The following is a 12,472-nucleotide window of genomic DNA, read 5'->3' as shown; positions in this document are numbered from 1 at the left end:
GTCACAAACCTGAATCAAACTCTTGCTCTCTCTCTTGAGCACATAGCGTACCCTTTTATACGACAGAAAAAGCACTGTGTGTGCAAGGTGTTATGTCTGATTGACATGCACAGAAACTTCACATTTGCAAACCTCATGAGATATACAGTGATGCTGGCAAAATAATGCCTTTTACATTTGCAATCTCAGAATTGTTCACAGGAATTTAATGACATTTTATTTCATAGAAGAAGAAACAGGGTATTATGTTTCACAGATTATATTCGAGCTGCTACTGCATCGGCAGGATATTTTGTCTACAGTAGGCTTTGTTTACCGTTTCTCTTTGTAACTTGGGACATGCATTTCGCAAAAACAACCACAGGGGAAAATACTGAAAACACACTGTTGGCTGGCAGTGACATCAAAATGTTATTTTCTCTTGGAATGAGAAAATAGTGTTTTGCACAACTTCTCTATAAAAGAATGCTACTATCTCTGAACTATTTAACAGTAGATTTATGGAAAAAAAAGTGCTGTAATGAGTCCAAGAGATCAAATTGGATTTAATCAATCTTTTACAAAATATTTGTTCATCGAAATTAGTGGTGTTATGGAAAAAATCAAATGTGGCTCAACTTAATGTCTTGTTTACTTCAGTTTTTTAGACACATATGGGTTTTATTTGGGAGATGAGAGGGGCAGGCGGGTACATGCAATGAGGTCAAAATGAATATCAATGACAGCTGGCATCTCTCCTACTTCCTGCCTGCATGGTGCACAGTAAATACCAAAGCGATCCTTTACCCTTTTAGCATATCTAGCCAAATAGAATAACCAGAACATTGCTAATGAAGAAATTAAAGTGGAAAAAATGTTCTGTTCACATAGTACCAAACCAGCTTGAAATCAAATTGAAATAGAATTAAAAAAAAAAAACAGAATGTGTGCCAATGCATATGTAAAGAGGACTATTATTGCACTGTTGAAGAAAACAGGTATTAAAGTCCCACCAGATTTTCTTTCTCCTGGGTACATTAACTAATTCCACCCTAGTGTCATTGATATGAAGAAGTCAACAACCATCTTTTTTATGTCTTCTTGACCAAGTGTCAAGCATATCACTTCCCCTCTGTAAGCTGACTCATCATGTTCTGTGATGAGCCTCACTGTGGCATAGGTCTCAAATATGATGATGCGATTACTTTGGTACTTGGCAACAGTTGTGGATTAGCACATCCCTGTGGAAACCTGGTGCACAGAGTGCCAGAATATGAAATCCAGTCATCCACTTTGTGTTCAGTCATCTATCTATCTATCTATCTATCTATCTATCTATCTATCTATCTATCTATCTATCTATCTATCTATCTGTCTGTCTGTCTGTCTGTCTGTCTGTCTGTCTGTCTGTCTGTCTGTCTGTCTGTCTGTCTGTCTGTCTGTCTATCTATCTGTCTGTCTGTCTGTCTGTCTGTCTATCTATCTATCTATCTATCTATCTATCTATCTATCTATCTATCTATCTATCTGTCTGTCTGTCTGTCTGTCTGTCTGTCTGTCTATCTATCTGTCTGTCTGTCTATCTATCTATCTATCTATCTATCTATCTGTCTGTCTGTCTGTCGGTCTGACTATCTATATTTATCTATCTATCTATCTGTCTATCTATCTATCTATCTATTTGTGTCTGTCTGACTATCTATCTATCTGACTATCTGTGTATCTATCTGTCTGTCTGACTATCTATCTATCTGTCTGTCTGTCTGTCTGTCTATCTATCTATCTATCTATCTATCTATCTATCTATCTATCTATCTATCTATCTATCTATCTATCTATCTATCTATCTATCTATCTATCTATCTATCTATCTATCTATCTGTGTATCTATCTGTCTGTCTGTCTGACTATATCTATCTATCTATCTATCTATCTATCTATCTATCTATCTATCTATCTATCTATCTATCTGTGTATCTATCTGTCTGTCTGTCTGACTATATCTATCTATCTATCTATCTATCTATCTATCTATCTATCTATCTATCTATCTATCTATCTATCTATCTATCTATCTGTCTATCTATCTATCTGTGTATCTATCTGTCTGTCTATCTATCTATCTATCTATCTATCTATCTATCTGTCGGTCTGACTCTATCTATCTATCTATCTATCTATCTATCTATCTATCTATCTATCTATCTATCTATCTATCTATCTATCTATCTATCTATCTATCTATCTGTGTATCTATCTGTCTGTCGGTCTGACTATATCTATCTATCTATCTATCTATCTATCTATCTGTGTATCTATCTGTCTGTCGGTCTGACTATATCTATCTATCTATCTATCTATCTATCTATCTATCTATCTATCTATCTGTCTATCTATCTATCTGTGTATCTATCTGTCTGTCTGTCTGACTATATCTATCTATCTATCTATCTATCTATCTATCTATCTATCTATCTATCTATCTATCTGTGTATCTATCTGTCTGTCGGTCTGACTATATCTATCTATCTATCTATCTATCTATCTATCTATCTATCTATCTATCTATCTATCTATCTATCTATCTATCTATCTATCTATCTATCTATCTATCTATCTATCTATCGTTTTTTGTTCGAACACCAGAGTTTGACCACACTGTGTTTGGGAAAGAGCTTGTTTTCATCAATTAATTTCCCATTTGGATCAATTAAAAGAGTGACTTCTGGTTTTACTGCTCCTTCTGTTGGTGTGGAGGGGTCGACTGAGTGTGATGTGGGGGAAATGTCTGATGGGAGAGGAGGATACTGGCTGTGATGCATCTCTGTTGTTTGGGAGCTGTGATCAGGGCGAAGGGTGTCCTGCTCCACCGGTTCCTCTGATGAGCTGAACTCGCTGTGCTGTGCTCCTCTGTCCTGCCTCAGTTCTCTTATTTCCATCCTCATTGCTGTTAGTTGTGCCCTGTGTACCTCAGTCTGTTGTAAGAACAGTGTTTCCAGTGTCTCCAGCTGGGCCCTCAGCCCCTCTCTCTCCTGCTGGAGTTCCTTCACTTCAGTCTGCAGTGTAGACAGCTCTCTCCTGAGGGTGTCCCTTTCTCTTGGCTGTGGGGCTGTTGCTGGTCTGGTCTGTTGTCTGAACTTTTTGCAAGAAAAAGATCATCTCCTTGAGCTGTACCATTTCTCCTTCTAGCTCTGTGAACCTCTCCCTCATGTCAGTGCAATAGCAGTGTGAATGGGGGTCTTTGGTCTGGGTTATGCTCGAAGGGTCTCTCTGTTCTGTCTGGTCCTCATCTGTGTGGATGGTGTGGGAGACTGACTCCTCAGGAGTGATAAGTTGGTTGCTGGTTATGGTCTCTTTCTGTGATCTGTCTTTGATGCAGAGGAAGTCTTGTTCAAAGAGCCCATTGATGCTCTTTACCACCACTATACCCGTTGTTTTGAAGATATTAACGTTGGTGTTAGTTGTGTCTTCCTCGTTTCTTATTTTTAGCTGGAAACCCCCACAGATGCCTTTTCTTTCAGCAGAGTGTGTAATGATGGCCTTGTGCCATGCATAGGGCTTGTTGGTGTAGAATATCAGGTTACTTATGCTGCCATCCTTATGTAGGTCTGCAAAAAGTGTTTCTGGGTTGTCAGTTAGTCTTTTGTTATTGTAGACTTTCCGTGCTGTTTCATTTGTGACATCTTTGGGATAGTGCAGTGCGATGACCTCCACATATGGGTGTTGTTTAGGCCTAATGCTCTGGTTGGAGGCTTCAGAACTCTTCTGAGGCAGAAGGGGCGGAGCCAAGATGATGTGCTGGCCATAGTTGATTTAGAATGTAAACAGAATCAACTGAAATAACTGCCAGTTATTTGTTTATTTTCTCTCAGTGAAGATAATAATAATAAAAATTATAGATAAGCTAAAATATAACTTTTCTTTGATTGTTAAGATGGGGAAAAAAAAAATCCTTTCTCCAAAATTTCTTTCTGTGCTGTTCTTTCAAGCAAATATCCAATGAGAGAAATATATCACTGTCTCTTCAAATGCCTTTACCTCTCTTTTTCTGAAAGTTTTCTTCTTATTTTTTGTTGTTGTTCGTTGTTTGAAGTTATCCTTTCAAACATGAATATCCTTTCTGCAGAGGGTTGTCCTTTGATTATGTCCTCTTGAATTTTCCTCAGATTCAGGTGACAGTATAAAAAAAAAAAAAACCTGTTTTAATCCAACAAAAGCTTTGTCTAGATGTTGTCTAGATGTTGTTTTATGTTTAATCTTCTATTTTCTCTAGTTTATTGGCAAACTTCTCATTTTTCATGCAATTCAGCTCAACAGTTGCTGACAGTTTGTTGTTGTTGTTTTATGAGTATGCAGATATCCACTGGAGTGGATATCTATCTATCTATCTATCTATCTATCTATCTATCTATCTATCTATCTATCTATCTATCTATCTATCTATCTATCTATCTATCTATCTAGTGGTATAAAGTTGTTTTCCATTCCCTTTAGTTATTACACACGATGATATATCATAGACTTATGTTTTTATATATAAAAAATATTTTTATAATTATATAATTATCTATCATTGTGAGAACATTTCACCCACACGGCGCACTAACATAATATCGCGGTATTCTAGGGGATTTCACAGTGCCAACGGAACCAGTGACGTCACTTCCGTCGATGTATTACGAAATTACGAAACGTTGCCATTTCCGCCTGGCAGACGAAGGGTTTACGTTTTGTTATACTGATTTACTCCATCAAAATGTCTCTGGGCGTTTTATCACCTCATCTGAACACTCCACCAAACAACCAAGGCATTCTTATCGGCGATAAAGTATATTCGGAGGTGTTTCTGGCCATCGATAACTCGATTATACCCGAGGAAAGATTATCCTCCACCCCGTCCATGCTGGATGGCCTCGACCATGAGACCGAGACAGACCTGCGGATTTTGGGCTGTGAACTCATCCAATCTGCCGGGATTCTTCTTCGTCTGCCACAGGTTACTGTCTAACTATGCTTAATATGAATGAATTAATTCGTTAGATAAATTCTTAATGACCTAAAGGTGTAAGACGATGCTAGCTTAGCACGGCTAGCTAACCGTAACCGGCATATTGAAACCGGGCGGCCTTTTGTCTGCCAGCGAGTCCTTTAGATCGTGCCAGCGGAGGCCCTGCAATGTATTTTGGGTTGTAATTTCAAGCTAAATATACATAAAGTGTGGTTTTCCTGTAAGTAAAGTGGCATTAACGTCGTTTTAATGTATTATTTTGTATTTTATTAGGTGGCGATGGCGACAGGACAAGTCCTTTTTCAACGATTCTTTTACTCGAAATCCTTCATCAAACACAGCTTTGAGGCAAGTCAACAACACTAAATGTATAAACTGACTCCACACAAGTCATGAAAATAATTAATGCTGTTTTCACTTTGAAACAGATTGTTGCCATGGCCTGTGTGAACTTGGCGTCAAAGATTGAGGAATCGCCGAGACGAGTGAGGGATGTGATCAATGTTTTCCATCACTTGAGACAAGGAAAGGGCAAAAAGTAAGTCGATCCTGTGTTTTTATTATTAGTTAAGCTGTTAAGTAGGGGAGAGCAGGGACGAAAATAACACACAGGTGGGTCAGAAGTAACACAACAATACAAGCTAGATTTGTGTTGCTAAATATGTACCTCACTATGACCCTTATAATATTTAACTGAAAACATATTTTGTCCTTTCTTTGCAAAAAATATTAAATTACATTTTCATTTTAAATTGAGAATTTCAGTATCAAATGTTTCAAAAGTAACCCGACAGTACAAACATGAATTGTTTAGAATAGCCTATATATAATCTTTATATATATATATATATATATATATATATATATATATAAATTTTCTATTTATTTTTGGCAATGTCAATTTATTTTATAAAACATTTCAATGGTATGAACACTATGAAAATTAAATTAGCATAATATAAATTCTCGCTTGTGTAAAGTTTAGGGCTGCACGATTAATCGCATGCTATTCTCACGCGCATTTCGTCATTAAAGCCGGTTCCCTGATTACCGCTAAATCGCCATCACCTGTTTTTAAACGGAGCGCCTATTAATAGACAGAGCCGTAGTTCACAGACAAGCCACGCAATATCGCGTTCATATCGCAGGCGATTCATCTGCGATATGAACGCGATATTGCGTGGCTTTTCAGTGATCTACGGCTCTGTCTATTAAATGCCGCTTCATTTGAAAGCAGGTGATGGCGATTTAGCGGTAATCAGGGAACCGGCTTTACTGACGAAATGCGCGTGAGAATAGCATGCGATTAATCGTGCAGCCCTAGTAAAGTTGGCTTTAATTTAGCACATTCGGACATCCGTATTCAATAGCCTTGTTAATCACACTACATTGGACAAATATGCCATTAAACAATACTTGCCTATTTTGATCGACTGTGAAAAATGTTGTAAGTTGACAATCGTTGGTTGTCAATATCATGTCGCTGCTTAAAATTCACAAACATTAATTTATTGCACATTTTTGGGAAAGTCCGAATGTGCGAATATAAAACCAACTTTACCCAAGTTAAATTCTCAGCAATGTAACAGTAGTCATGTTTCCAATCCAGCTGTTTTTATGCATAAATTCTAAATATGCATAACATCTGAATGGAAACTGCAAATTCATAGGTGGCTGTGGAAAAGCTAAGGTTTGGCTAAAAATGGTAAATGTAAACAGATTGAGTGAATAAATGGTGACATACAGAAATCAGTAACAGATATGTCAAGAAACGCCCTCTCATAAAACATCTGGCTGAATCAGACCCCTGTCTGTCTTTCTGACCCTCACTCTTGGCATATTCTGCTAGTATATTATGACATAAACATGTTTTAATAAATGCTGCAACGCAGAGAAAGCAAAAGTGTTACTTTCATCCTGACAGGAACTCCTGATATTTAAACCCCATTTACTTTCATACTGAAATTCTGACAAGTCAAACTTCAGGATGTGTTACAGCACTAAATAACCTGTAGATTGATCATTATTGTGACACATGAAATGAGAGAAACAACTTGTAAGTAGAAAAAAAGTATTGCTTCAGCAGTTTATTTACCATACTCAAACTGCTTTCCGGACCTAACCTCGGGAAACAATGACGAAATCACATGATATTTGGCAGCTTGGAATGCAAATGTAGTCAGGGTTTTGAGAAAATCGCTTTTTACTTTCGTCCCGGTTCTCCCCTATTTTGAAAAAATATATATATAGTTTTTTATAAGATGTGTAACTTTTATTTACCATGAAATCCAAAACGTGTATTAGATAAAATTTGTAATTTCATATCCCTCAATTACTTGGCTGTTCTACTAACTGGATTGCACGATATTAAATGATCTGTTCATTTAAAACCATTTTGAAGATGTTTAATTTTTACTGCTTGAATTTGAGAGAAATTGTTATAAGCAAGTATAATCTGCAAAGAGCATATGAAATAAAGCAGACAATGTAGATGCCATAGAAATGTAGTCTTTCTAATAACATGCGTCCAACATGAATCTGTTTTCTTTGTTATACCAGGAGCACCCCTCTTGTCCTTGATCAAAACTACATAAACACCAAGAATCAAGTGATCAAAGCGGAGCGCCGTGTCCTTAAGGAGTTGGGCTTCTGTGTTCACGTCAAACATCCACACAAGGTGAGTTTTGTTTTCTAAAATTATACTGTTTTACTAAGTTTATTTATTATTTCTCAGTTATACTCAGGGCCTAAAACTAACTTTTTGCCACACCTACCAATGGCTGGTGACTTAAGAAAATGTACTGGCCATAATTTTTTTAACAGCTATGAAACTGCAAAAACGGACAGTTATGACACACAAATCGTAGATAAGTGAAAATTCACAATTCCACCACAGCTAAAGTCAGTAAAAACAAATAATCTGTAGGTAAAAGCACAAACAAATACAATATAACAAAGATACAAATGAAATATACAGTGTTTTTCAGGTAGGTCTGACAGTAGTTTTCAGGTACAGATATTTAATAAAGTAAGCAAATGTAAAATAACACTTCATAGTCTTCACTGTCTAAATATACTTATTAATTAATCCTTATTTAAAGTTTCAAACATTATTTGGTCAAGAGCAGTTAGTTCTTTGTTGTGTGATAACATTAAAAACACAGACAGCAGCAGGAATATTAGGCTGCTGTCACTTTAAGAGTGAATGCACGGATCTAATATACTGATACTGTACACATGCATAACAATCGCTGTTTTGTTCTTTATTTAAATGTTCCAGGCTTAAACTTTCCTGAGTGTCGTTCATGCATGGTTAGAATAAAAATGTTACTAGCCAAATGGCGAGTGACAACGTTTTATATACGCTCCAGCGCCAATTTTTGCTCTCATTTGGCGAGTGTTAATTGTAGGCCCTGGTTATACTGCTATTATATATTTTTTTTTTTTTAAATGGAAATCCTGATAGTGTCCAATTAATTTTACATTTTCAACTATTTCAGATTATTGTCATGTTCCTACAAGTGCTTGAATGTGAGAAGAATCAGATGCTGGTTCAAACTGCATGGTAAGTGTACTTTTGTCTTTGGAGCTCATGAAAATGCCCTTCAAATTATGACTTGGAATTTTTTCCCCTTATAGAGGAGACATTGGATCAGGTTTATGGTTGGACTCGTGCTGTGTTTCCACTAGTAGCTGTCATAATTTGCTGATAAGAGCTTGAACTTGTGAAAGAGCTTGCTACTTAGGCATCTACAGGACTTAGTGGAAACACTGCATTATAAAGTATGAATTGCATTGTAGCTTGGTATACCTAAAGGTAAGATAGGTTCACATTATTCTGGCATCCCCCCTTTGCTTTTTTGTAATAAAAATGCAGGATTATTCAGTAGGTCATGCATTATTGACATGTTGCACATCATTGAGGTTCTGGCTTATGGAGAGCTCTGTTTAACTTTGTCCTTTCTCTACTCTTTGATTAAAGGGTAGCCCATGGTGGTAAGTGTCACAGAAAACACCCGAACTCCTCAGGCACAAGACCCAGGAACCCCTCCCACCTCATTGGCTGGCCTTTTCGAGGCTGCCAGCCAATCCAGTGAGAGCTCTCAGCGGAGGTTGGCTTTGCTGGGGGGTCCAGGATTTGCTTTTGTCTTTTTTTCTTCTACTTTTTTTTTTTTTTTTTCTCCCCCCAGAGCTCAAGTGCTAGTAGATAGTTGTGCATTTGTTGCTCTCTAAATCCAAATGAATTTTTTTAGCAGTGAAAACGGTATGTTACTTTTTTTTTTTCATATGAAATTTGTTCATGTGAATTGTCACAGTAAGTTGTCCCCTGATATTGCCTCTCCTCACACCTTTTTTTTGATATGGGGTTTAAAAAGTTTCGATTTCGCCAAACATGCACGTTTGTTTTAGCATGTTGCTTTAGTTTTGTGATTTGAGATGATTATTTACTCAAATTTAAGATTATATTGCTTCCATCATGGCTACATTTAAAAAAAAAAAAAAAAAAAAAAAAGTGAGGGAAAGGACATGAAGTTAAGAGTCTCCATAATAAGCCATATGAGAGAGCGAGAGAGAGAGAGAGCATGGCAGGTGTTGTAGGTGTTTGTTCATGTTTTGCAGGAACTATATGAATGATGCCCTCAGAACCAATGCGTTTGTGCGGTTTGAACCTGAGACCATTGCGTGTGCCTGCATTTACCTCGCTGCACGAGTGTTACAGGTACGGGCCTTGGATTTATTATTCCATTTCGTTACATGTTTACATCCTTGGATTTATTTATCCACCTTCATTCTCTCAATTTCTCTATTTCATTACATGTTTTTGTATTTCCGCAGTTTCCCCTTCCTTCCAAACCACACTGGTATCTTCTTTTCGGTGCTACCAAGGAGAGCATCAAAGAAATATGTATTAGCACGATGAAGCTTTATTCTAGGGAAAAGGTAACTTAAATTTAATACTTACAGATTTGCATTACTTTGACTATCTGCTAAATAAACTACTTTAATTTTACTTGGATGCTGTTGTTAATACTCTATCCATCTTTCAGCCTAACAGTGAACAGCTTGAAAAACAGGTGGAAAAGAGGAAGGTGGTCCTGGAGGAGGCTAGACTAAAAGCCAAAGGACTGAATCCTAGTGTCACACCAGCTCTCGCTGCCTTTGGTGGATTTTCCCCAGCATCAAAACCCTGTAAGTTTGTGTTTTGCTTTGCTTTTTCTTATGCCAGGTACACACTGCACGATTTTCAAAGATTTTCGTGTCCACTACACGACTGTCTTATGTGTGCACATTACACAACAGATTGACAACAAGGGGTCACACATTACACAACATTGCAATCGGAAGAATTGCAGATAGCTCTGTCTGGTCTACAAAATGTTTCACAACCGAACAAGAAAAGAAGTGCTACAGGAAATAACGAAATATCACACGCAAGAATCGATATCTTCGTTAAAATGATGCACGCAAGAAGCTTGCGACTCAAGTTGTCTGTGTGGTGATTTGCACTGAAAACGAATAATATGAAGGAGAGAATGGTTGCTTGCTGATGTTTTTTTTGCAGGTCCTGAACTTTCCCTTGAATGTGTTTTGACTGGAAATTACAATTTCCAGTCAAAACATATTTCACACTGCATGACAGACAGGTCCAATTAATTACCATGCTAAATATTTCATGGGCATTGACAGCCACATCTGCGCTTCTCTCAGGTTGTGTCTTTGATAGTACACACTATGCGATTGTCACTCACGTAAACGAGCACCAATTTACCTCCGATTTAGGGCATTTGTCTGTAATTTCCACAAAGCTGTCAGTGAGTGAAAATCAGGGCTTAAATCGTGCAGCATTACTGATTAAGCTTTCTGCAAGTATTTGTCAATTCCCAGGCAAATAAAAATGTTTTCCTTTTCCAGCTTCTCCACGAGAAGTGAAGGTGGAAGAAAAATCGCCAAACTCTAAACTAGTAAAGGAGTCTGAGAACAGACAATTGTTTGCCAAAAGCCCATTGAATGGGTAAGTATTTAATATACACCACCTTATCTGATTAATTTTGATGAACACAATGGCCAATCAGAGGTGTTTATGAATCCACTCAACAGTGCCCAGTGTCACATTTTTAACATTTTCAGATACTGAACTCTAGTATTTGTATATATATTGTATAATTTAGCTTTATTTTAGTGTCATTTTAGTACTTAAACTTGCTTTACTTCAGATACTAGTTGCCCTGTCAATTTCTAATTTTCATTTGAGTATTAGTTTTTAATCTAATATTTACATATGATTTTATTTCATCTTTAACTATTTTTAATAGTTAACAAAAACACCACTGCTGTCTGTCCCTGTTGTGATGTACTATATTACATTGTTTACAGTTTGTTTTATTTCTCTTATAGCAGCATGAAAAAGGAGGAGAGAAAAGTGTTTCAGAATGGCAAAAACCATAGCCGGTCTCGCTCGCGATCTCGCTCTCAGTCTCGTTCTCCGCACCGACAGTAAGTTTAATTTCACTTCAAAGAGATATTATATATTTGTACAGCAGTTTGAAGTTTTAAACCGAATTGCTTTTTCTGTTGCTGACATGATGTTCTCTTATCCTCAGTCGAAGGAGCCACTCAGGAACGTACAGCTCTCACAGCAGCCACAGCCCATCTCCACGGCAACACAAAGGTCGCAGAGCTTCGCCGGTTACACAACTCAGGACGGAGCGAGACAGACAGAGCGAGTCTAGTCGGCATAGCAACAAAAGGAGGAGATCACGGAGCCGAACTCGCAGCGCTTCTCGCGAAAGAGCCCGTGACCGTGACTACGTGAAACACAAGCACGACCGCGGCACCAGTCACCACTGGGACCATCGCGAACGTGAACGCGAGCGTGAGCGCGACCGCTCGCGTGATCACGGACGAAGCAAACATCAGAGCAGGTCACATTCTGGACACAGCAGACACAGGAAATGAGGCGCCCGGCACTGCTAAATGAAATGGAGGGAACTGTGATGGCACTGGACAACAGGACTAAAAATTTGTTGGAAAAATGCTTGCTTCAGCACAAAGTTTTCCCAGAGTTAACCTTAAGAAGTGGATGTTCTCTCGATATTATTGTTCTTGCATCTCTGACTGACTCATAGAGTTGATTTAGCAAGGTAGTGGTGCCTTTTTTATGTATTGTGTTTTACTTGTAAACTTGAAAGTGAACAACAGACTGCTAAAAATCTGCCTATTATCAGGGATCACACAGGAAGGAACAGACAAGGCCTGTGTTAAATATTTTTCAATTGCACATCCGTGTTTGTGCACTGTACATATAAAGCTTATTTTTATGATGTCAGAATATGACTTTCTATTCATTTCTCTTCACAAAATAAAAATGCTATAACATTCATATTCTGAGAAATGTTTGCATTGCTGCAATTCTTTTTTATTAGTAACTCAAACACTTTTTGGGTCATTTCACAAAAGTATTGGTACATGTTTTCAGTGCCTGAT

General features: G+C 37.6%; 1 protein-coding gene across 4 annotated transcripts; it reads left to right on the top strand.

Moving 5' to 3' along the window:
• The first annotated feature begins 4,641 nt into the window (after window positions 1–4,641).
• ccnl1b (cyclin L1b) lies at window positions 4,642–12,366 on the top strand. 4 transcript variants are annotated; one of them, XM_067363547.1, is made up of 11 exons: window positions 4,649–4,975; window positions 5,261–5,335; window positions 5,416–5,525; window positions 7,547–7,664; window positions 8,488–8,552; window positions 9,608–9,707; window positions 9,824–9,928; window positions 10,036–10,177; window positions 10,901–11,000; window positions 11,384–11,482; window positions 11,590–12,366. In XM_067363547.1, exons 1-11 carry the CDS (start codon window positions 4,736–4,738, stop codon window positions 11,942–11,944), a joined length of 1,509 nt encoding a protein of 502 aa, XP_067219648.1. In that variant the 5' UTR covers window positions 4,649–4,735; the 3' UTR covers window positions 11,945–12,366. The 4 variants fall into 4 exon arrangements, 3 of the variants coding, with proteins under 3 accessions (XP_067219649.1, XP_067219650.1, XP_067219648.1); XR_010891961.1 differs by lacking the exons at window positions 10,036–10,177; window positions 10,901–11,000; window positions 11,384–11,482; window positions 11,590–12,366 and adding an exon at window positions 8,970–9,099 and having other exon boundaries at window positions 4,642–4,975; window positions 9,824–9,861; XM_067363548.1 differs by lacking the exons at window positions 9,608–9,707; window positions 9,824–9,928; window positions 10,036–10,177; ... (1 more) ...; window positions 11,384–11,482; window positions 11,590–12,366 and adding an exon at window positions 8,970–9,530 and having other exon boundaries at window positions 4,642–4,975.
• Window positions 12,367–12,472: the final 106 nt, after the last annotated feature.

Source organism: Chanodichthys erythropterus, chromosome 16 (assembly GCF_024489055.1).
Source record: "Chanodichthys erythropterus isolate Z2021 chromosome 16, ASM2448905v1, whole genome shotgun sequence".
NCBI lineage: Eukaryota > Metazoa > Chordata > Actinopteri > Cypriniformes > Xenocyprididae > Chanodichthys > Chanodichthys erythropterus.
The sequence above is the reverse complement of the archived record's forward strand: the minus strand, read 5'-3'. Positions and strand labels throughout refer to the sequence as shown.

Coding starts and splice junctions, on each gene's coding strand:
- ccnl1b (XM_067363547.1), top strand. CDS start 4,736: ATGTCTCTGGGCGTTTTATCACCTCATCTGAACACTCCACCAAACAAC. Junction 4,976..5,260: donor TTCTTCTTCGTCTGCCACAG/GTTACTGTCTAA, acceptor GTATTTTATTAG/GTGGCGATGGCGACAGGACA. Junction 7,665..8,487: donor ACGTCAAACATCCACACAAG/GTGAGTTTTGTT, acceptor CAACTATTTCAG/ATTATTGTCATGTTCCTACA.